The 23,797-nt window shown below is 41.8% G+C and overlaps 3 protein-coding genes across 6 annotated transcripts; 2 read left to right on the forward strand and 1 right to left on the reverse strand.

The window, feature by feature from the left end:
• Positions 1-1,639: 1,639 nt before the first annotated feature.
• On the reverse strand, positions 1,640-4,363 carry nkiras2 (NFKB inhibitor interacting Ras-like 2). Of its 2 annotated transcripts, none has more exons than XM_063903719.1 (4): positions 4,227-4,363; positions 3,752-3,868; positions 3,149-3,390; positions 1,640-3,023 (listed from the first exon to the last, which is right to left on the reverse strand). In XM_063903719.1, the coding sequence occupies exons 2-4, from the start codon at positions 3,843-3,845 to the stop codon at positions 2,781-2,783; spliced, it is 579 nt and encodes a 192-aa protein (XP_063759789.1). In that variant the 5' UTR covers positions 3,846-3,868; positions 4,227-4,363; the 3' UTR covers positions 1,640-2,780. The 2 variants fall into 2 exon arrangements, with proteins under 2 accessions (XP_063759789.1, XP_063759790.1); XM_063903720.1 differs by lacking the exon at positions 4,227-4,363 and adding an exon at positions 4,137-4,155.
• On the forward strand, positions 4,272-13,777 carry dnajc7 (DnaJ (Hsp40) homolog, subfamily C, member 7). 2 transcript variants are annotated; one of them, XM_063903715.1, is made up of 14 exons: positions 4,272-4,396; positions 5,600-5,688; positions 5,820-5,944; positions 9,305-9,418; positions 9,747-9,821; positions 9,906-10,024; positions 10,313-10,466; positions 10,672-10,836; positions 11,303-11,394; positions 11,564-11,637; positions 11,724-11,870; positions 11,987-12,139; positions 12,303-12,365; positions 12,451-13,777. In XM_063903715.1, the coding sequence occupies exons 1-14, from the start codon at positions 4,323-4,325 to the stop codon at positions 12,486-12,488; spliced, it is 1,482 nt and encodes a 493-aa protein (XP_063759785.1). In that variant the 5' UTR covers positions 4,272-4,322; the 3' UTR covers positions 12,489-13,777. The 2 variants fall into 2 exon arrangements, with proteins under 2 accessions (XP_063759785.1, XP_063759786.1); XM_063903716.1 differs by having other exon boundaries at positions 4,376-4,396; positions 5,793-5,944.
• A 121-nt stretch (positions 13,778-13,898) lies between these two features.
• Positions 13,899-23,687, forward strand: odad4 (outer dynein arm docking complex subunit 4). Of its 2 annotated transcripts, none has more exons than XM_063903718.1 (11): positions 13,899-14,219; positions 21,027-21,158; positions 21,301-21,454; positions 21,567-21,628; positions 21,817-21,967; positions 22,117-22,329; positions 22,414-22,621; positions 22,707-22,793; positions 22,971-23,035; positions 23,335-23,435; positions 23,531-23,687. In XM_063903718.1, exons 1-11 carry the CDS (start codon positions 14,094-14,096, stop codon positions 23,564-23,566), a joined length of 1,335 nt encoding a protein of 444 aa, XP_063759788.1. In that variant the 5' UTR covers positions 13,899-14,093; the 3' UTR covers positions 23,567-23,687. The 2 variants fall into 2 exon arrangements, with proteins under 2 accessions (XP_063759788.1, XP_063759787.1); XM_063903717.1 differs by having other exon boundaries at positions 13,902-14,219; positions 22,971-23,167.
• The last annotated feature ends 110 nt before the right edge of the window (positions 23,688-23,797 follow it).

The raw sequence follows: 23,797 nt of genomic DNA on the forward strand, positions 1-23,797 counted from the left end.
TAGTCTAGTCATTAAAAAGAACATGATTGAAATGAGATGGTACATGATAACAGCCTAGGGGGGAACTCAGGTGAGTGTACCATCATTTCATAAACGTTCCACTTGAGGTTTTCTCATTATCTTGCATTAACCTATCCAGTCGATATGGCTGTGCGGAACTAGCAGATCATTTACTTTGGCTGAAAATCTTTGACATCCTCTGACCTTCAGTGTTTTCCCTGCCACTCCCAAACTGGTTTGAATAAAGCCAAGGCTCCAACAAAGACATTGGTCTTTAGTTTATAGATATATATATAAAGCCAAACTAATTAATGATACAGAAAATGTTTATTTTCTTTTCTTTAGTGCATTGCAAAATGTGACAAGCTGCAGTGCACTGATCAATATGGATGACCAAATCTAGTTGTTTCATGGGAATGCATTGCTGTTTTTGTGTTTAGGGAGGAAGCTTTTCGTTGTAAATGATAATTAGTTGTCAACACAAATTGAGACAAATCTGATACATTTTCTCCTGAATGTTTTTCATGAATATTTTACATTTGACAGACAAATAGATATAATTTACAATGTACTATCGTTGATGTATTAACACTTTAAGACATTTAAAAAGAGTCCTTATACAAACAATATTGTCAAGTATTGTGACTGTGATGGAAACTTCTGGAGCAATTGAGTCGAAACACAATAACAACACGGGAGAGCTGGAACTTGATGGCAAACACTGAAGGTTTATTATGAAGTTAACGGCCAGAGAATTAACAAGACGTGCTGCAGCCACGAGTTGACACAGCGGTTGCCCGACCAATTCTGAAGATCTCTTCTGCAGTCAGAGGTTTAAACTAGTTCAGAGTGTATAATCAACATTCGTCATTAGCGAGACTAAACAAGTATGGATCTTAAATCTAATTAAAGCTGTCGTTCATAGAAAAGAAAGTGCGCCAGGGAACCATACGTTCAAAGGTTAAATACCTAAGCAAAATATTCCCCAACAGTGACGACGACAAACCAATTTTTACTGACATGATGCAGTTTAATGATCAAATCGGTGCATTTATTTAAAGATTGTTGTAACTGCAGATTAGATACAGTATAATGCAGAGATCCTACAATGAATCCATTGTATACGCATGGATATTTATTATTTATTTCCCTTAAAATAAATGAATAGCCCTTTTGAGTAGATAGACATTGTTTTACTGGATGACCAGAGACATCTACTGGCCATAAAAAAATACTACATAAATTAAAGCTGCAAGCACTGATGAACGGGCCTTTGCACATCCATTCACGTTGTGGTAATTATAAATATATAAATATCACTTTTTTTACCAGACCTGACAAGTTTGAGAACATTTTTTTTTAATGATCTGCAAACGTTAAGTCTTTGAATTAGTGATTTACTCTTAGGAAAAATAATAAGAAAAACCCGACAGATTACAATAGGCGCTCCGCTCCAACTCTTTAAGTGCTCTGGCCCTAATTAACTAAAAGCCAGTGACTGGGATTGGGTTTATTGGATTTTTGAGTGGATATGAGTTTTCTTGTCATTTAATTTCACATGAGACATTAGAAAGTTGTTTCAGAGGAATATAAAAAAAATGTCTAAAACAGTTGTGCTGTGTCTAAAAACAACCACAGATTCTGGTTCGGCACAGATTTTATTTTGCTTACAAAATCGTGCAAACAAATCTGAACACATTTTTATGGATATCAACACATAAAAGCTTGAAAATCACACAAAGATTGCATGTTTGATACATAGTGTTAATGACCTGAGGCACAAACACATGAAAGAAATACTACAATAACAATTTTCCTATTTCAAATAATACAAACAATAAAAGCTGCTCATACTTTCACTCGCGTTGCACCCCAAACAAACAGCTCAATGGTTGAGAAATTAACAGGAGTTTTATTCTACATCTTAGATAACCATATACCAGTAGTAACTGTAATTGATTATATGAGTCATGTTGTTTATGCTTTGACGTTTTACTTTATAGATTGCCTATGTCTTTCATGTGTCACAAGCACAAAAAAAATAGCACCTGGGCCTGCAGAAACCTTTCATTCAAATAATTGTTATCATGTATATACAGTTCCAAAGCCTGTACAGAAGGCAATATGTGGTGAGGAATGTCAAACATTCAATGTACTGCATCCAACAGTGAATTTCAGCAAATAACAAATATAGTGTAACAAATCTCCAGATCAACAAACAGCACAGTTACTGTACATCAATCCCGTATCAATAATCAGTCATCTTTAATTTTACAACATGTGAAATTCAGCAATTGTGTGATGCCATAATTAGACAACACGGTGAGCAACTGCTGCCCTTTTTGATTAAATCTGTGTAGTAGCCAGTGAACTTGTGTGCTAGATCCTACGGTATCTATACAGTGGGCACCATGATTCTCCGAGCTTGACTGGTAGAGTATAAATGAGATGTTGATTGTCAGTACTTTAGGAACTAAATACTGTGGGTCAGAAACATGAATCAGGGTTGAAAGACAAAAGCAATTTGCTTTCTTAAAATTCCTAGCTGATAAAAGATCAGCATTTTTCTCTAATTTATAATAAAACAGTTTCACCAAAATATCCACAGTGCTCGCTGAATATAAATATTTATACAATCACCCTGCCTTTTTGTCATCTCCAGTCTCCTGATTTAATAATCCTTCATAATATCAAAATAGTTAGCCAAACTAAAATCCCTTTAACCCTCTTCCTCTCCCTTGTTTCCTTCTCCGTAACATGATGTAGCAGTGTCTGATAACTCAGCTGTCTGTGGAACCACTGCCCTTGTTCTTATTGCGACTGAGCGGGAAAGTGGACTTGCTCTGAGGCTGGGTCATTTTGCTGGCAAGATAGACGAACGGTTCAATCAGTGTTCGCCGATCAACCACCGACACCTCCCATAGACGCACCTTTTCATTTTTTGCCCAGTTCTGAACCACATTAGGGTCCACTCTCCTCTCATCCTGCTTGTCCAGCTTGTTACCCAGCACAACAATGGTCACCTGTGGATAAGGGTCATCAGGTTAGTCCCATTTCAGTGTAATCTACTGTCGACATCAGGCAGTGTTTCTATTGGGACTATAACATAATTAGGAATAAATTACATTTAACTGTGTTCATTCTTTACCTCTTTCTTGTCTCTGTGGCGGTCAATGTCCTTCTTGAGGGCCTCCATCCGCTTAAAGGACTCTTTACTGTCAATGCTGTAGACCAGTACAAAGCCATCTGCAAAAGTGTAGTAATGTCGAGGAAACTCCATCCCATCCCTGAGTCCACGGGTGTCATAGAATCGCACCTGCTCTCGTGTGCCACGATCAGTTTCTATTGAACCAATGTAGATATCCTCCAGGGTCTCCATGGGCTCTGAACCTAACATAAAAAAACACAGGTGCTGAATTTCAGAAACTTGAAAGATAACCACCTGCAAAAAAATAACTAATAAGTAATTAACCTTCATGAACGAGTTGACTTTGTACTGTCATTTACCTATAATTTACCTATTATATATTCTTGTTTAATGCCTGTTCCCTAATAATGACTAATTAGGCTACATGTTAGATAACCTAACCATAAAAGTACCAGTATAGCAGTAATATGAATCAATATTAATGGACTTACAATATAGTGTTGACAATCACTGCATGTACATTGCATCAAAGACGTGTCAATATAGGGATACATGTAACGAATACATCACAAATTCATTCTTAAAACAACGCAAAATGAATACCTGCAACATGATTGGCATACAATAGTTGCTCCAGTACAGCCGTTTTACCCACTGCGGCCTGGCCACAAACAACCACCTTGCAGCTTTTGCCCATGACTTACTCTCTGGTTGGAATATCTGTATTTTGGAGAAGACACACAGATGGAGAAATGTCTAAATACTTTATCAGCGTTACGGTGTTAGTGGATCAAAAACATGCGTTTTGGGTAGCAACATTGCTAGCATCTGATGGTGTTAATCATTTACTGGCTGTGAGTAAATAAGGATTGAGTATGCTAACGTTTTTTTGTATGAAATGAAAAATTAGCTTAGCATTAGCTTTCTGTGAGATCCAGGAACATGATTTCATACTCCGTGCAATTGATGTAACGATAAACTAACACACCTCAATGTCATGTCTTCAAAAGTATATACACACGGCTGTTGGCTACATGCAAGGAGCCATGTATAAATATTGATTTAATGTTTTACTTACAAGGAAACTGCTCTTCTTTCCTAACGGGCTACTTCCTGTTTACAGTGTACGTAACGACTGCAGTAAGTGGCCCCGCCCCTCCCCATTGACGGCAAAATGGCGAAGGAGAGCTGTGATGAAGTGAACATGGACCCTGATATGGATCTGCTCAGTGACGAAGAATTAGAAAGGTAAAACAATTTACAGCCGTGTTGTCAGCGGCAGAAAAACACATTTATCGAAGCGTCTTACTGACATGTGTAATAAGATGTCCTTCGAGCACTCATTTTCTTCGCATTTCGCACTATGAAAGCTAACTAGCGCGCCACCGCTGTGCTGCTGAATTCTGGTTCGCGTTTAGCTTGGCTGTCCTGCTCTTTTAGCTAGCTCCTGTACTGGATTTAATTTTTACAGCCAAGCACATTGTTCGATCCATGCATTTTTTATCGACGTTCACAAAGATTGCAATAGTGCACTCTTATGCAGTATTCCCAGTAATACACTTCCAGAATAACTGTTTAATGACCTCTCCACTCAGTGTGGTCGTGATGTAAAACATGACAAGACTTCCAAAAAAAGTAACGGCCGTGGCCCACAGCATGGTGTCAGATGTTGCTGGCTTTGCTCCCTGTCAGCTTCATAAAATAGACTACGTGTAGACATTTCTGCTCTGCCTGCTTGTTTGGCTCTTTCTATGTTTAGCTAACTTTCCAGCAAGCTTTCTAATGCACACTGTCAGTCACAAACCTTATGCTCCCTTGACACATGCTTATGAAGGTGATGCATACAACTTTGAATTCAAGGGACCTTTTTTTGGCATGGGGAGGTCAAGATCAATGTTGCCAAAGCATCATAACATTAAGTATAGGCCTATATGTCCAAATATTTGGAGACTACACAATGACAGTGATCAGTGTTGTGTTAATTAACATCACGTACAGATATAAATTATGTACAATATTGTCAGCAAGATATGACATGTCACTCTCTCATGGGAGTATTTAACATGTTGAAAGGCCATTAAGCTGTCTGAAAGTTCACCATGGTAAAGTAAATGCAGTCCTTATTTTATTAATCGTTTTCCAATGTAGAATGAGGTGCATGTCTGTCTCGGAATCTCCTGTCCAACATAAACCACATATGCATAAATTGTACTCTTTTGGTTTCCAGGATTTTTTGTGTCTTCCTTTTTAGATATTTTCTGGTTACTGGGCCTGTATTGGTTTGGGATCTGTCTCTGCTTTCTATCTCTGACATTAGAGAGATTCTTTAAAATCGTGATCTCTTTTAGGGCCAGATAACTGTATGATCTACATTTAGTTTATTCTTTCCAATGTTCCAACAGGTTTCTTTAAATTGCTTTATTTTCTGTCTTTCTGCCTAATTTAACACAGGGAAGCAGAGGTCTTCAAAGAGCAAGGCAATTCCTTTTACATCAAGAAGGATTACGCAGAAGCCTTCAATTATTACACCAAGGCCATAGGTAAATAAAACAATCTGGGTCTGTCCTCCTGTTAGTCAATGGGATTATTCTGAATTCCTGTTTGAATAAGAAATAAAAGTTTGAATTCTGTCTGTCCTTGATAGGATGTCAATAACTTATTTGTTATACAGACATGTGCCCAAAGAATGCAAGTTACTATGGAAACCGGGCAGCCACGCTAATGATGTTGTGTCGGTACAGAGAGGCTTTAGAGGATTCCCAGCAAGCAGTACGACTAGATGACGAATTCATGAAGGTAGGTTACATTATAGGCTACACTGTTACCCTTTTTTTTAAAGATCATCTATCAAGAGTAAATCACATTGTGACACTTATTTCATGGGAACAGGTAAAAAATATTGTATTCCAACTTTATGGACAACAGTGTATTAAAGGGAAAATCTGATGTCTTTCCTTGTTATGTAATCACAGCTTGCAAAAGGCAATTTGTTTCGAGTGTCATTTGTGTTTTGCTTACATACACTTTTCCTAACCCTCCCTACTAGGGATGGGCACTCGATTAAATTGTCTAAAACGATCGTCAGGAGAATTAACGATCGATTTTTGATTAATCATTAATATTTTTTAAAATTCACTATTTATAGGCTTTATTAAAAATGCAATGAACATACAAAAAACAGCATGTTTTCCTCATTGAGAGATTTATTACAATATGAACAACTCTTGTGGCAGTTAAACTTACAAGATGGACAACTCTTGAGGCAGTTCAACCGGATCCGTTCAATGGTTGAACTTGAAAATATGCGCTGCTGTGCTCTTAAGCAGCGGAGCTTGCAGCTAGAAGCCGGTGCTAATGAACACAACTGACCCTCGGTTTCCCCCAAAATAATAATAATAATATAAAAAACAATCATGTTAAACAATAACTTAACCAAAAATATATAATACTTCCATTCACTTTCCACCAGTCTGTAGGATTGCAATCCAGGGGTGGGGGAGCCTCCCTCAGAAAGTTATGAAGTTCTGCTCCTTCGATGCCAGACTCGCATTGAGTGGTATAGTGCTCCCCAAGGAGTTGTGTCATAGCAGAGACTTGGGACTGGGAGGCCATGACTCCAGTGTTTGCGCTCCCTTCGTCCGTGTCAAGACAACGCAGGCTCCTCGTCTCCCCCAGCCATTGGGATAGCCACCCTACCGATGTCCACTGCCTCTTATACCAGTTTCACATTAGCAGCCATTTTCTGTGTTGGTGTGAGAAAGCCCAGGTGCTTGTGACGAGAGTCCAGCATTGATGAGATCATGGGGGCGGATGACACAAACTCATCAGACTGAATCTGTAAATGATGGGGGAAATCAATAAGAAAAAATGCTATATCTAAATAGGCAACACAACGCAGATAAGAGGCAAGTATGCATGTAATTAGGCCTACTCCAATTGGCTATTTATTATGGAAATCATTTAAAGTAAGATAAAAAGTTTAGCTTACATTCATTCGCTTGATGAGCGAGGACCGCACTTTTGTCTTGAATTCGATGAGTCTGGGCCCGTCTTCTTCACTGGGCATGAGGTGGATATTGATGAGGCCGAAGGTGACGGGATAAGTGTTCGAGATGGAGACGTCTTTCTCTGCAGACATAACCGTGGTGGAACATTTAAGTGCTGACAGCACAGGCTGTGTGTCCTCCATCATCTGCCAGTACTCATCCTTCAACTCCGGGATCCTGGCATCTTGACGCTTGGTCACGGTTCGGTCCGACAGCACAGCAGCAACAGCCCACCGCTGCTCCACCAGCCTATCAAACATCTCGCACACGGAGTTCCACTGTGTTTTACACAACTGGATGCGTCGGTGAGTTGCGAGGCCCATTTGCTCCTGTTTCTTTTGCAGTGCATTGGTTGCTGCAGTGCTGTGATTGAAGTGGCTAACAAGTTTACTAGCCGCTGATTTTACCCGATATCGATACAGTGCAAATCCGTCATTTATGGCCAACTGGAGTGTGTGTGCAAAGCAGGCAACGGAAATCCAGTTCACTGAGGTGGGACTGTTGGCAGCAACAGTATTGGCCACGTTGTCATGAACGCATGCAATAACTCGGTCTTCAAGTCCCCATTGCTCTACAGCTTCATTCATTTTCTCAGCGAGGTGGTCAGCTGTATGCCGACCTGGCAGGCTTTCTGTGAGCAGGACTGCTGAGTTCATTTGCCAGTCATCACTGATGTAGTGACAGGTGATCGTGATGTAGCTCTCAGCTGTTAAAGCGGTCCAGCAGTCTGTGGTTAGAGCAACTCTTTCAGCTGTGCTCAATTCTTTTAACAGCTCCTGCTTCCGTTCTTCGTAGTGAGTTTCTATCAGGCTGGTGATGGTACGTCGTGACGGAATGTGATATGCTGGTTCCAATAAGTTTATCAGTTTTCGAAAACCTTCGCCCTCAACAATACTTAAGGGCAGCATATCCATCTCAATGAACTTGCAGATCCCTTGGGTAATTTTCTCTGCTTGTTGTGCATCGCAGCTCCTCTGTGCTAACACCGAGTTGATGCTAGGTTGAGACCGAGAGCAGGACGCACCGCCACTAACCAGGGTCGGATGCGCGTTTTTCAAGTGGTACATCATTTGAGTCGTGGACGAGTTGTACTTATACACAGCTTCGCAGTGTTGGCAGTGAACCGAGTCATTTTTTAAATCAAAATGGTCCCACGCCACACTTCGCCGTGACCTCTTCATGATTACTTTTGAAATACACGGAAACTCCCAGGTATCTGAGTAGGCCTGTGGTGTTTTTTTCAAACATTGCCCCCATGTGGTAAATGTTTGATTGCTGCCACATAGCAAAATTCATTGCATTCCTTCAAGACTCACACTACGTAACAGAACCTGCATTAGTTTTATCGCTAAAAAATGTATGTCATCGACGAAATTCTTAATGATCAATTAATCGATCGTCGATTAATCACGCCCATCCCTACTCCCTACTAATTCTTTGGTAAATGATTTCTTACATTTGTCCTAAATGCTGTATACAATGCATAGAAAAGAGCATCACCGCTGTTTGACATAGCAGTAATATGTTGTGTAAGTAACATTTGCCTCACTGTAGAGTGAAATGAAAGTGTACGGTGGTATAGCCCGTACATTGGGCCTTTTTCAATGTTTTTTTTTTCATCTATACAATGTTCATTATCATGCTATGTGGCTCCTAAATTGAGTTGTTATAAAACCACACCCCTATGGAGCACTGTATGCCCAAATTAAGGTATGTGGTAAAATAAGCTTTGGAGATTTTAACATTTCAAGATTTCTGTTCTACTGGAGAAAATATTGCACATGTTAATGTTAAAGCTGTCTTAGAAGGGTTGTTGCCAACAAATTACTTAATGTGACCACAGAGGATGTCAGGGACATTAGGCGTCATCACGTTGGAAACCTGCTTCCGTGGTTTGTTTACAGCCCAACATTAGCTCTTTTTCTTCTGGGGATCTTCTTGCTGAACAATATGAGTAATTATCATATACCTATGTTTGAGGTTATTTTCTGCAAAGTGTGACATTACAAAGTAAGATAAAGCTAGTCATGGTTTAGTATTTCTTCTTTGAACCAGGGAACTGAGTAAAGTTATCACCTTTGTTTGTAAACTGTAAATCTTTTCCCCACAGGGCCACCTGAGGGAGGGCAAGTGCCACCTGACGCTCGGCAATGCTATGGCTGCCAGCCGCTGTTTCCAGAGAGTTCAGGAGCTGGAGCCTGACAACGGCCAGGCTCAGCAAGAGGTGAGGCTGACTCAGTTTGTCAGGGCATGAACTGACAACTTGGACATGATTATCCACTCTCAGACAAGCTTTGGCAGAGCTAGTGCAAATAAAGTGGAAAAAGGCTGATACTTAGCGACTTAAGACATGATCAACTAGAGTTAGTGTTAATTCTCAATGAGAAAGCCATGAGGCAAGTTTTAAGTTATTTCCACGATACCGCTGCTTGCACTGACCTGGTTTTACAGATGCTAAGCATGGCACAGAAGAGTCATTTGTGGCTGTTTAGCAATACATCAACTACTGTACAGGTATTGAGTTTTATCTGAACATCACAAATTCCTCACAGCTCAAGAATGCAGAGTCCATCCTTGAATATGAGAGAATGGCAGAGATTGGATTTGAGAAGAGAGACTTCAGGATGGTAAGCCACACATTATTTACAATCGAATGATGTCGGTTGTGTGGTTGGTATGTCACCAGTAACATAATATGTGTTTTTGTCCAGGTGGTATTTTGTATGGACCGTGCCTTGGAGTCAGCTGCAGCCTGTCACCGGTTTAAGATACTGAAGGCAGAGTGCTTAGCACTGCTGGGACGCTACCCTGAAGCTCAATCTGTGGCCAGGTAGAGCAGAATGATTTAATTAAAAAATATTTCATTCTCACATTAAAAGGTAAAAATGAACAGTTTTCGTTTGGCCCTGCTGTCATTATGGATGACATTTTTGTATCAGTTGCTAACAGTCTCATCACTGCTGGGGAGCATATATTCAAAATATTACTGCAGTTTCCAGATGTAAACCAACCCCTTTAAACATGATGACACAAAATGCTATATTGTTTGTGATTTCTCTTTTGGTCTCATTTTTGTATTTATTCTTTTTACAATAATGTTTTTTTTGTTCCTGTTTAGTGATATACTTCGAATGGACTCCACTAATGCCGATGCGCTGTACGTTCGAGGTCTCTGTCTGTACTATGAGGACTGCATTGACAAGGCTGTCCAGTTCTTTGTACAAGCCCTGCGCATGGCACCCGACCACGACAAGGCTCGGCTCGCATGCAGAGTAAGTAATTCAGTAGATAAGAGTATTGTTAATCAAACACATTAAAACAAAGCCTATGTATTTCCTATTTGGAGGCCTTACACCCGGAAAAAGACCCAATAAAATACAACATTGTGGTTTCTTCATATCTAATTAAGTCCTTTTGATATTCCTGTAAGGTGGCCCATAGTCACGCTTAAGGTTGTCCTATGTGTTGTCTTTCCAGAATGCAAAAGCACTAAAAGCTAAGAAGGAAGAGGGGAACAAGGCGTTCAAGGAGGGAAACTTTGAGGCAGCCTGTGAGCTTTACTCCAAGGCTCTCACAATAGATCCTAACAACATCAAGACTAATGCCAAGCTGTACTGTAACAGGGCCACCGTTGGATCGAAGGTGAGGAACATGCACAGGAGAGATGCTACTCATTTACATCTGACAAGGTGTTTAGTGTGTAAAACAACCGTACAGGTAATCTCAGCATCCTCTGTGTCTATTTGGCTAAAGCCGCTGCAAGCAAATGTGTTGCAAAGGGAGTATTGTAGCTAGGATACTTGTAATTGCAAATTAAGCATTAGATTTGTAAATATTGCATATGAGACTGACAAGAGGAATAGGGAAAAGAGACACAAGCTTTGTCAGATAAAGATAAGCAAACAAGTTATACTCCGTGGATAACACACAAATTCACACCCTAATATAGTTATTCATATGTAAGCACAGGCATATTTTTAATATCAGTATTAAGTGTTATCGTCGCCATAGTTTACGTTCTTCTGTCACATAAAGGGAGAAGTAGGCCATTATATTTTTCTCTCTGCCCCTTTCTTGCATTGTAACACTTCTCTCTTTTTCTTTAAAGCTAAATAAACTAGAACAGGCCATTGAAGACTGCACAAAGGCCATAAAACTGGATGAGACGTACATCAAGGCCTATTTACGGAGAGCACAGTGGTATGTCCCAGTTTTTCTGACTTGATTGTTAATCGAGAGATTATGTTTTGTAGTGTTTGTTCTTCAAATCTGGACAAACGGAGGACATTTTCATTATCTGCACTTCTCTTATTGTGTTGTTCAAACTGGACTGAGAAACATTTACACACTTGTGCACTCTGTGCTGCAGCTACATGGACACAGAGCAGTACGAAGAAGCAGTGCGAGATTATGAGAAGGTTTACCAGACAGAGAAGACAAAAGGTGAGAATCCAAATCCTCTTTTTTGACAGAGCTGATTACAAATGTCTCCTTTTTCTGCTTATTGTTTCTTTTATTTTATCCTCTAGAACATAAGCACTTCCTGAAACAAGCCCAACTGGAGTTGAAGAAAAGCAAGCGGAAAGATTACTACAAAGTGCTTGGAGTGAATAAGAACGCCACAGAGGAGGAAATCAAGAAAGCATACCGCAAAAGAGCACTTTTACATCACCCAGGTACTTAAGTGAACAGGAATTTCATGTAAAACGAAGCAATCATTGTGCAATTCATTCAGCATATGCTGTATAAAGTTGTGCTCGGTCTGTATTTTTATTCTTCTCCTTCCTGTCAGACCGGCACAGCGGAGCTACTCCTGAGTTGCAGAAGGAAGAGGAGAAGAAGTTCAAGGAGGTGGGCGAGGCATTCAGTGTGCTGTCAGACCCAAAGAAGAAGACACGCTATGACAGTGGTCAGGATCTGGAGGATGAAGGCATGAACATGGGAGGTCAGTTCTGGGCAAGCTCTGGGGTGTGGTAGGGACGGGTTTAAGGGAAAGTCTGAGCTGATGAACCACCTTTTTATTATTTTTAAGAAGCAGTCTCCATGGTGAGAATATGGCATGAAAGTTCTCTGCGGTGATGTTAATTATTACTTTTTGTCTCCACCAGACTTTGATGCCAACAACATTTTCAAGGCATTCTTTGGAGGCCCAGGAGGTTTTAGTTTTGAAGGTGAGAAATGTGTGAGGTTATGTTTTTCAATTTGTCAACCATTTGGAATGATATCAGAGATTGACTTATCTGTTTTATGTTTCAGCATCTGGACCAGGAAATTTCTTCTTCCAGTTTGGTTAATTGGAGGTTTTGTCTACCTAAAGAGTTGCTACATCAGGACTTTTCAACAATATCAACCCCCGACCCCCCCATGCATATTTAATGACTGGCTAATTGCAAGTCAGTGTCCTGTCTATGCCATTGACTGAATGAATGCAACCCAATGACCACATGCCACAAGCGATTTACTGACCGTATTGCAATGAGACCAACAGTGCACAGGATGAGTTGATAGCGTTACTGGTTTTTAATTGTTTTGAATTCTTTTCAGAATGAAATACACTTTAAAGTTAGTAATGGCTGTCGAAGATGGTCCAAATACTTTCTGATAGCAGAGATTGTGCAGCTATGATATCAGAGCTTTTAGGGATCCATACAGGAAGTGACATCCTTTAGAGATGCAACTTTGGAGATGCAACTGAGCATTGAACCAGCTATTACCCAGCTCACCTTACTGCTGAGGGGGCTCTCTGCATGAACGTTATAACTTGTTTAATGATTTCTGAAGAAAATCACTAACAGCACCTTCCCTTTTTGGAAAATCTGTAAAGACAGACAGTTGGCTGCTACAAATTTGCACTGAAAACTGCCTCCTTGTCATAAGCCAATAGAAGTTCTTGCGCGTTTTGTTTTGAATTCACAGCTGGTTTCTAGACCCCCCCTTGCAATACAGCTGAAGCACATTAGAGAGATGGCAGCAGAGACAGCTGTGCTTGCCTTTGTTGACAGCAAAGTCCCCCTCCCTTCGTTACCATAAGTTTTATGTTTGATGTTGCCATTCACAGATTGCTGCATTGTACATTTTACTGGAATGTAAAGTGTTTATTTGTGATTTTTTTTAATTTTGATTTGTATATTTATTGTAAATTTGCTGTCTGGCAGAACATTTGGTGTAAGATTAGGACACTTTTCTCGTAAGGTTTGAAAGAGTTTATGAGCATCCCTTTGACACAAATTCAGGAACATAATTGTTTTGCTTGGTCTACACATATTATGCTGACATTTTGCTCCTTGTATTCATTGACTGTGAAGCAAGGTATCTTATTATACTCAATTCAACAGATGACCATAAGAAAATAACCAGTATAATGCCTATCTATTGTTTAAGTCAGACAGTGTGCGATGGTGGATACCTGGTAAAGTTCAATTACTTCCTGAAGAGTGTTGTTCTATTGGAGCACTTATAAAGAAAAGAAAAGTGATCTCATCTTTACTCATTGTTTTTGCCCTTATGGTGAAACCATCCTCTTTATCCTTAAAAAAGTACCAGCCAAGTCAATAAAGTTGGCCGCCTCTGGGTTTCCTCTAAACTGTTTTCTTTGTTTCAGTTGCATTGTATGCACATATTTAAATATTGAGTATTTGTGCCAAGAAAAACATTAGTATTATTAGTATTTGTTTAAGATTATTAACAACAAATATACAGTTGTTTTAAAAAATGTGTTTACGTCATGTTTTTTTTCTCTTTGTAATACGCGGGTCGTGCAGAAGGTGGCACTGTTTCCCACTCGGTTTGTTTTTGTGGTTGCTAGGACACAAGTTGCCCAGAAGCCGAAACGCTAATGTGTTAAATACACGCTAAAAGTTGATGTCTGCAGGAGTTAGAACACAACTGTTGGCCTAAAAATGTCGGACACAGACGTAGACCAAGATGGACAAAAACCAAAAGGCGTATTCTCTACTTTAATGGCCGATGGGGATTGGCTGTACATTAAAGGAGAGTATAAAAAGGCAATACAGAGCTACACAACGGTAAGTAGCTAGTAACGTTGATACTAGGTAACTTTGGCTTCCTATTTATGGTGAGTAGCCTACAACAACACTCTGAAGTTTATCATGTTATGGTGATAACTACAAAACATTTTAAAGTTAAAATACGTTATTTAAGGTTGTCAATGCACATTTGAAATCAGGTTTTTTGGCCATGTGTCCAACATAGACTTAGTTTATATTGAATTGCTCTCAATTTACTCAACATTAAACAGACGTAGACAAAAACAACTCATTCAGATATAAAAAGGTAAGGAATAGAAGTGATTTAAGGGAAACAAGTAGGCCTATGTGTACTGGAAAAGGGTATACCATTGACCAACAATATAAATAAAAGTTTTATATACAAGGTAAGTGTCTCTGTAACCTGTACACAACACAAATGGTGGATCGAAATATGTGTGTTAGGGAGCAAAGGAAAAGAGGCTGCATATCCTTCTATTGGTAAAGAAAATATAGACTAACTTTATCTTGGCTCAAACCACTGCAATCCACTCTACATTAAGGCATCTTAAAGTCAGACAGGAGCCCATTAGTTTTTAAAGATTAGATCATGTGATAGGGCGCCAGATGATTTGATTGGAGTTTGTCCAAAACATCTATTCACCTTTTTTAATTTAAAATAGATATTATCTAATTAAACTGTCATTTGTTATTTGTCTAGCTCCTGACAAAAGCAGCTGCAATGTAGGCAACATACTGCAGATATAAATAAACATTTCGGAAGTAAGCTGATGTTTTAGTGTTTTAATTCATTATTATTTTAACAGTTAACAGAGTAACGTGCTTTATATGTATTGAAATGGAGGAAAACTAATTTTAAAGGACTGTATAAATATTCTGATCCGGATGTGGTTTGAAGCGCTACAGCCAGTCGGTCAGGACTGCTAAACTAAACTCAAATGAGATGAGCACCACCAGTTTCCAATGGTCTTCTTTATTGAAGATTCGATGACATACTTAGTTGTGTGGTTCTGAAATAAACCCATACAAACAGGAAATGAATAAAGTATACATTAAATACAGTATGTTATCTCACGTTGATGAATCAATCCTGTGTAGCTGCTACAGCATGTGGCCTGGTATGACTGCGCATGCAGAACCCTCGTGGCCATTAACGGCTCACATGCACACACGTTTTGCCCTATGCAGCTTACTAGCAGCTTGCTAAATTAACAGGAGGGCACTACAACCACTTTTATACCATATCATAGTTATCAGGTTATATACATACAATTACACACATATTTCCAAACCTGAAATAGCACTTAACAGACGCTACAAATTGTTCATTAAACTAACTACCACAGACTAGCCTGCTAAGCGGAGAATTAGCATTTTCCCTTTACAGTGTAAAGAACAGCATGACATTATCAAACTAACGGTTCCAATAGAGTTTGCACTTACTTTTAGTTGTCACGCACACATTCAACTGTCAAGTAGGCTTCAACTGTCAACTGTCAACTAGAAACAGGCACAATAATGCGGCAACCAGAACTCCTCGCAGTTCGCATTAAACTCTTACTCCCCACTGACTACGCGAGCCTGCTGGAATTCCCCTACGTGCATACTGCCCCCTGATTGGTCCATTTTCCCTACATTACGGTGGACCTTTTTAACAGCCGCCCCCAAATTAACAACATTAATTTGTACATCAAAAAAGGTCAACATCCACACTTGTATCAACAATCAACATCAAATAGACAAGTCACACAAAAGGTCAGCTATCATCAGGTAAAGCAGGAAGCCGGACAAGACGGGCAACTGGCCGGGTGTAAGTCCTGCCCTTGACTTCCACCTTGGCAGCTCTCACTTTCCCATCTGTCCCTGGGAACACCTGTGTGACTCTCCCTACAGGCCAGAGAGCCCGTGGAAGCTGGGGATCGACGATCATCACGACATCCTCAAGTTGAAGATCTGAGGCATCTGTCTTCCACTTCTGGCGGGCTTGAAGGCCTGGCAAGTAGTACTTGATGAAACGCCTCCAAAAATGATCTGCCAGAAGCTGGCTGTGCCGCCAGCGTCGTCGACTCAGCTGTTCTGAGTCCTGGTAGACCACTTGAGGCAACGAAGCATCTCGTCGTCCTAAGAGAAAGCAGTTGGGGGTAATTGGGTCGGGGTCCGCCGCGTCTGCGGACGTGTAGCCCAGCGGCTTTGAGTTGAGGATCCCCTCAATCTCAACAAGGACAGTCCGCAGGACTTCCTCGGTGACGTTCTGCGCTCCAATGATGACTTGCAGTGAAGTCTTGATAGAGCGGATTTCTCTCTCCCAGCACCCACCAAAGTGTGGTGCTCCTGGCGGATTGAAACGAAATCGAACCTGCTGACTGGAAAGGTGGGCCTGGAGCTCTGGTTGAAGTGCTCTGAAGGACTCCTGCAACTCGCGATCTCCTCCTTTGAAGTTTGTGCCCTGGTCACACAAAATCTCATGAGGCTTCCCACGTCTTGAGATGAAGCGTCTCATTGCCATGAGGAAAGAGTCTGACTCTAAGCTGGCGAGGAGGTCAATGTGCACTGCCCTGGTAGTCATGCACTTGAACAGCAGTCCCCATCTTTTCTCATTCCGCCGTCCAATTTTAATTAGATAGGGCCCAAAGCAGTCCACGCCAGTTGAGTAGAATGCTGGCTTGAAAACACGCTGTCGAGCTGATGGTAAGTCAGCCATCTGAGGGGGTTCAGGACGCCCTCTCCATTTCCTGCATTCAGTGCACTTGAACTGGTGTCGCCGTACTGCTTCACGCCCTCTTAACACCCAGTACTTTCTCCTCACCTCAGCGAAAACCCTCTCTGTGCCTGGATGGAACAGTTGCTCATCATAATCCTTGATGATCAGCCGGGTCAGAGGGTGCTTAGGTTCGAGGATGATTGGGTGGACTGCGTCGGGTTCTAGCTCACTGCATCGCCTAAGGCGGCCTCCCACGCGGAGCAGTCCAGTAGCACTGTCTATTTCTGGACAAAGAGAACTCAGCTTGCTACTCCCTGAAATAGGCTTCCCTGACCTCAACTGGGACATCTCTGTTGGGAAGGAGTCTCTCTGTGCTTGAAGAAGGGCTGCTTCTTCAGCTCTCTGGTGAGCGTCCGGGGGTAAAGCCTCTGTGAGGTCAGCCGCCCCGTACAACTGGTGTACACAAGCAGTGATGAACTCACAGAGGGAGTCAGCTTTCTGTGGGTCTGGCAATGATGGATTAGTGGTTGTCAGACCGCAGATGACTGACTGCTTCAACTCACCATCTTGTTCAGCTTGCTTGTCCAGCGGTGGCTGTTCCGGCCAGTGTTGCTGATTCAACCCTCGTCTGAGTTCATGAGCTGGACCCTGCAGCGTCCACCCCAGACGGGTCTTCACCGCTGCCGGACCACCAGGGGGACCCAGACGGACAGGTTCTATGGGTGTGATGAGATGTGGGCAGTCAGATCCAATTAAGAGAACTGGTTGTACCTTGTGAAGTGGCTGAAGAGGCAATCCTGCCAGGTGTTTGTACTTCTGCTGCAGTGTGCTGGTATTGTGGGTGTGCTCTGCCAGGCTAAGTAGTTCTGCTGTGAAAGCACCACGGATGCTGTAGTCCTTTTGGGGTTCTGTGACTGAAGCTACTGTGAAGGACACCGCCGCCCCATGAAGCACCTGTTGGTCCTGTTTCACTGTCCTGAGAATTAAGTCCTCTGGCGCCCCCTTGAGGCCTAAACGTTGTGCAGCATCATGAAGGATAATGGTCCTCTCTGACCCGTCATCCAAAACTGCATACGCCTCAAGTACCTTGTCTCCATTTCTTAGTAGGACTTTACTGACTTTCAGTAAGACTTTACGGCTGCACACGGGTCGATCTGCATAAAGCACTTCGTTGGTGGTGCTTACCAGACAGTTCTCTGCTGTGCTGGCCTCAGCCTCCTTCTCTTTCCCTCGGTCATTCACATCATGGAGGATGAGAAGGTGTTTCCGGTTACAGGTCTTGCACAAGGCTTTCAGTGTACACTTGGATGCATAATGGTTACGGCCACACCGCCAGCATCTGTTGTTCTGCTTGATCCACGACTCTTTCTGCTCCCTGGTGAGCTCCTTGAACTTGTTACACCCATTGAGAAAGTGGCTCTCATTATCACAGTAAGGGCAGTAGGTCTTGAATTTACCTTTCTGTGGAGGAGGACAAGCTGATGTCTGGGGTATGGGTGTATTACTGCTGTCCACCTTCTCTGTGCTCAGAAGAATGGTAGTGGATCTACCTGTAGGCCTTGTGTCTTTACGGTTCTCTTTCTTCTTTGCTGAAGAATCCTGCCTTGAAGAGCTGGGCAACTTCATGCTGTCTTCATGCACTTGCAGCTCATATTCCAGCCAAGTCGAGAACTCACAGAGTGTGGGTATGGCTACTCTCATGGGATGAAGAAATCTCCTAAAGCTGATCTTCAGGTCATGTGGTAACTTACTCTGTAGCCTTGATACATGTGACCCACAATCTAGCTCTGCACGCCCCTCTGCCCCCAGCTGCCCCAGCATACTGACCAGCGAGCGGACACGAAGAGCAAACAGGCGGAAGTTCTTCTCATCATCATTGCTGATGTTCGGGCCATCCATGACCTCAGCGATGTGGCTGAGGACCAGCTTATGAGGTTGTCCATACATCCTTGTCAGGGCATGCATCGTGTCTGTGTAGGGGTGCCTTGAATTGCAATAAGAATCTGCAATTAATAGTGCCTCGTCCAACTTCAAATGGTCACAGAGAATCTGAAATTTGAACAGTTCGGTGGCGTCATCAGGGAGCAGATTCTCCAGCGCCATCCTCAGCCTGTAGAACTCTCGTGGATCTGGGGATGAGAAGCGAGGGATGCTTGGCTTTGGACCTCTATACACCCGCTCTTGTGGGCCGGTAGGTAAACCTTGATGTGGCGGAACCGGTCTGTGAGGTGGTCTGAAACTCACATTGTCAGTGTATGAGTATCCACTGGGGCCATATGATGGAGAAGGCCGCCCGTATTGACCACTCTCTCTTTCCTCAACTTGATGCACGCTCTGATAGCGACTGGCAGGGTGCAGTGGCTGAAACCTGCTACTCTCTTCATAGAGCCCAGGGCCTTGGTGCAGATGATGAGCTGCAGATGACTGGAGCCAAGGTTCAGCATACTGCCGCTGACTTGTTCTCTGCCCTGGTACCTGGAAGCCGTAACGTGATGAACTATTTGGTGGCTCATCTGACAAACTGAGGCCTCTTAATTGCCCAGCCAACTGTGGGGTGGGCATTGCTTGATGCTGGTACTGCGGAACAGGCGACACTGGATACTGTTGTTGTTGGGACGACATGGCACTGAACTGGTGATGAGCATACAGCGATTCTGGTCTGATTGGAACATGAGGGGAATGGCCAGATGCTCCTTGTAACTGAGAGGCATATGCTGGAAGAGATTGTGTCACTGGCTGTGTTGGCGGTGCTGCCAGCTGCTGGAATCCTTGCTTGAGAGCAGCGTTCTCCTGTGACAGGCTCTTCAGCATCTCCATGATTTCTGGAACATGGCGCACGTGGTTGCGCAGCTCCTCATTCTCCCTTCTCATATCTTTCCAGAAGGAGGTCAGCTGAGGTACCTGATCAAGTTGCTCGCGAAGCTCATCATTGTCTTTCTTTAATCCGTCCATAGTGAGCTGCCACTCTTCCTTTAACAATTGGTCCCTTTCTGATGCCTGGCTTATAGGAGAGGAATTACTGATTATGTCCTCTGATGCCTGTGCTGCTTCGTCTACTTCAGGATCTTCACGTGGAGGTGGTGGTGGATGCTCCTTTGCCGGGCCTAATCCTTGGAACACAAAGTCTTGCAGATGTGCGGGCTGCTTCACCTGGCGCTTGGGACGAGTTCCCTCTGGATTAGGGTCGGCCATCAGTCTGTAGTGATTCACTGAATCCGGCTCGAAGGACCAAATTGAAATGGAGGAAAACTAATTTTAAAGGACTGTATAAATATTCTGATCCGGATGTGGTTTGAAGCGCTACAGCCAGTCGGTCAGGACTGCTAAACTAAACTCAAATGAGATGAGCACCACCAGTTTCCAATGGTCTTCTTTATTGAAGATTCGATGACATACTTAGTTGTGTGGTTCTGAAATAAACCCATACAAACAGGAAATGAATAAAGTATACATTAAATACAGTATGTTATCTCACGTTGATGAATCAATCCTGTGTAGCTGCTACAGCATGTGGCCTGGTATGACTGCGCATGCAGAACCCTCGTGGCCATTAACGGCTCACATGCACACACGTTTTGCCCTATGCAGCTTACTAGCAGCTTGCTAAATTAACAGGAGGGCACTACAACCACTTTTATACCATATCATAGTTATCAGGTTATATACATACAATTACACACATATTTCCAAACCTGAAATAGCACTTAACAGACGCTACAAATTGTTCATTAAACTAACTACCACAGACTAGCCTGCTAAGCGGAGAATTAGCATTTTCCCTTTACAGTGTAAAGAACAGCATGACATTATCAAACTAACGGTTCCAATAGAGTTTGCACTTACTTTTAGTTGTCACGCACACATTCAACTGTCAAGTAGGCTTCAACTGTCAACTGTCAACTAGAAACAGGCACAATAATGCGGCAACCAGAACTCCTCGCAGTTCGCATTAAACTCTTACTCCCCACTGACTACGCGAGCCTGCTGGAATTCCCCTACGTGCATACTGCCCCCTGATTGGTCCATTTTCCCTACATTACGGTGGACCTTTTTAACATGTATATAAACGTTTCTTGTTTCCTGAGAGCATTATTTGATTACCTAACTTTTTAAAAATGTTCTAGGCACTGACTTTAAAGCCTGATGATAAGACATGCTACGTTGGCCGATCCAAATGTTACCTGAAGATGGGGCAATCTGAAAACGCTTTGAAGGATGCAGAGGCTTCACTCAAAGAAGACATTTCATTTTTTGAGGTAACCTTCAGGTTACAGAAATGTTAATCCTTAATGTTGAATGTCATCACAGAGAGCCAACAAACCTATACCCAGTGTAAATATGGAATCAGTTATGAAAAGTGAAGCTAATACCCATTTATTTTTACTCTGATTTCTTTAGGGATTATACCAAAAAGCTGAGGCATTATACTACATGGGTGAATTTGAATTTGGGCTGGTGTTTTACCACCGAGGACAAAAGCTACGTCCACAAATACAGGAGTTCAGACTAGGTATCCAGAAAGCACAGGAGGCCATAGAAAACTCTGTTGCAAGTAAGTAATTGGAGACTAACACCAAACTGTAGTTACAACATATCCTCAAAAAACACAACTACAAACAATCCTCCTCACACACAAATATTTGTTCTTATCTGACATTTTCTAGGCCCTTCTTCTGCAAAATTGGAGATAAAAGGTGACCTATCATTTCTACAAAAAGATGAAGAGGTAAGTATTTTTTGTGTTCCCCTTTAAAAATCCAATATTTAACAGGAAAGGTGGAGGTATAGTGACTGTAAGAATACTTGTACACATACAAGCCTGTTAACAAAGGAGTACATTCCTAGACTGTACATTTATTTGTATGCAAAATTAAACTCTGATGCACATACTATTTTCTTTCATGCCGCGTTAAGAGAGCCCAACCAATAGCTGCCATTCTGAATCTCACAACAGAGAAAAAACAGCAGACAAAGAAGGCGCCCAAAAGTGAGAAGACAACCAAAAAACTTCTTGGAGAGTTTTACAGTGATAAGAAGTATCTAGAAACCCTGCTCAAAGATGAAGGTACTTGGGGATTTTGCTTACTGCTGTGACTTTTTTTCTGTGTGTATTTCATTTGCTGGCAGCAAACACATTGAAAACGACCTATCTTCAATAGTTTATTTTCACTTTTTCAAGACTACTATTTAAAAGTGTTTCACAATGATCTGCAGATTTGGTAAGAGGCAAGACAAAAAGTGGGGAGCGACTACAGGACGTCATTCAGGGCTGCCTCACATACCTTGACTCCTGCACTGAGTTCTGGAACCAGGAGAGACCTATCGGTACACAAAAAAAGGAGCGTCAGGTCAAGCAGAAACATTCTACTAAAGCACCCTCTGAGCCTTCTCAGTTTCTGCTGAAGAGCCTGGATGACATTGATGCAGGTAAGGCAGGCTTCTGGCTGATTTTGTCACTTGTTTCTTACAAAAAGTCTACAAAAAAAGGCTTTCTGTGTGTTTTTGTCATAGAGTTGACATCAGGAAATGCAGAAGGTAGTCTGAAGAAGGCAGAAGAAGTCATGAAGGTAGTGCAGGGCTGGCCAGAGAAAGAGGTGCCTAATAAGAAAGAGGTTATTGGCAGCCTGCACAGTTGTATTGGGAATGCCTTGATCGACCTTGGAAATATGGACAAGGCTTTGGAGCATCATCAAAAAGACTTGGAGTTGGCTAAGCAGTGGTGAGAATGTACAGTTATACACAACAGAAGTGAATATATTTTACAACAGAACATCACATTTCTAGTAATGTTTTTGGGTCAGCAGCAAACTCCCAGATGCAACGTCCAGGGCTCTGGACAACATTGGGCGGGTTTACGCCCAAATTGGACAGTTCGCACAGGCCATCGAGTTGTAAGTGAATTCTAAAAATAACCTGCTACCCTGCTGCCGTCCTTTGCAAAGCATGTTTTTTTGATGGTTATCTTGTAATCACTCCTCTCAACATGCATTGCGGTATGACAACTGAAGATTAGTATCTTTTGTAGAAGATACGTTTAATTTGGTTTTCTGTGTCTGTTTCAAATTCAGCTGGGAGAAGAAGATTCCCTTGGTCTGTGGTGGTTTGGAAAAGACCTGGTTGTTTCATGAGATCGGTAGGTGTTACCTGGAGCTCAATCGTCACAAAGAAGCTCGAGACTATGGCTTCCGCTCAGTGGCTGCTGCTGATGAAATTGCTGATGAGAAATGGCAGATGAATGGCAATGTTTTGGTGGCACAAGCAGAATGTAATTATTTATCTGTTTTTTATTTAATACAACACAACATTTTCTAATATTTATAAATTGAGAAACTGTGACATTATCTTATTACTCGATATTTAGCTAATTAGTGTCAGGGAGCTGTTGTCAATTATTTATCAGTCTGATCAATCAATTCCCTTCTTTTCTCACAGTGAAACTTGGAAACTTTGAATCAGGTGTCCTTCACTTTGAGAGAGCCTTGACCCAGGCCAGATTGCAAGGAGACAACTCTGCCAAAATTGTCATTCAGAAGGTTTCCTCTTTGTTATCTATGCTTGTCTTCACCATCTTTTGTAGTTCCATTTCAGGACAATTTTTGATTGCTGACATTTATCATTCTGCTTTCAGAGCCTTGATGAAGCCAAGCAACATCTTTCACACTGAGGATGACTCTGAGGGCATACCAAAAACAAAAATAATCAAATGAAAAATGGTTCAATAAAAAGACACAGATAAAAGGAAACTGGCAACTGAGATATTTGGGTTTTTACTTCTTAAAATCCATGATGCATTTTGATCGGAGCCTTAGAAACACATTTTTCAATAGAACTGTTTTAAGACACTCATTTATAAGCAAGTCCCAGTTTGATTTAAGTAGTAACTTCTTAAAGGTCT

This window comes from Eleginops maclovinus, chromosome 16 (genome assembly GCF_036324505.1).
Source record: "Eleginops maclovinus isolate JMC-PN-2008 ecotype Puerto Natales chromosome 16, JC_Emac_rtc_rv5, whole genome shotgun sequence".
Classification (NCBI taxonomy): domain Eukaryota; kingdom Metazoa; phylum Chordata; class Actinopteri; order Perciformes; family Eleginopidae; genus Eleginops; species Eleginops maclovinus.

Bases quoted from the DNA above. Each gene is read 5' to 3' on its own strand.
- nkiras2 (XM_063903719.1), bottom strand. From the start codon at position 3,845: ATGGGCAAAAGCTGCAAGGTGGTTGTTTGTGGCCAGGCCGCAGTGGGT. The intron at 3,391-3,751 runs GTATTCATTTTG...TTTTTATGTTAG, and splicing joins GTATGCCAATCATGTTGCAG to GTTCAGAGCCCATGGAGACC. The intron at 3,024-3,148 runs GTAAAGAATGAA...CCTTATCCACAG, and splicing joins GCCACAGAGACAAGAAAGAG to GTGACCATTGTTGTGCTGGG.
- dnajc7 (XM_063903715.1), top strand. From the start codon at position 4,323: ATGGCGAAGGAGAGCTGTGATGAAGTGAACATGGACCCTGATATGGAT. The intron at 4,397-5,599 runs GTAAAACAATTT...AATTTAACACAG, and splicing joins AGTGACGAAGAATTAGAAAG to GGAAGCAGAGGTCTTCAAAG. The intron at 12,366-12,450 runs GTGAGAAATGTG...TTTATGTTTCAG, and splicing joins AGGAGGTTTTAGTTTTGAAG to CATCTGGACCAGGAAATTTC.
- odad4 (XM_063903717.1), top strand. From the start codon at position 14,094: ATGTCGGACACAGACGTAGACCAAGATGGACAAAAACCAAAAGGCGTA. The intron at 22,622-22,706 runs GTGAGAATGTAC...TTGGGTCAGCAG, and splicing joins TTGGAGTTGGCTAAGCAGTG to CAAACTCCCAGATGCAACGT. The intron at 23,436-23,530 runs GTTTCCTCTTTG...TTCTGCTTTCAG, and splicing joins CCAAAATTGTCATTCAGAAG to AGCCTTGATGAAGCCAAGCA.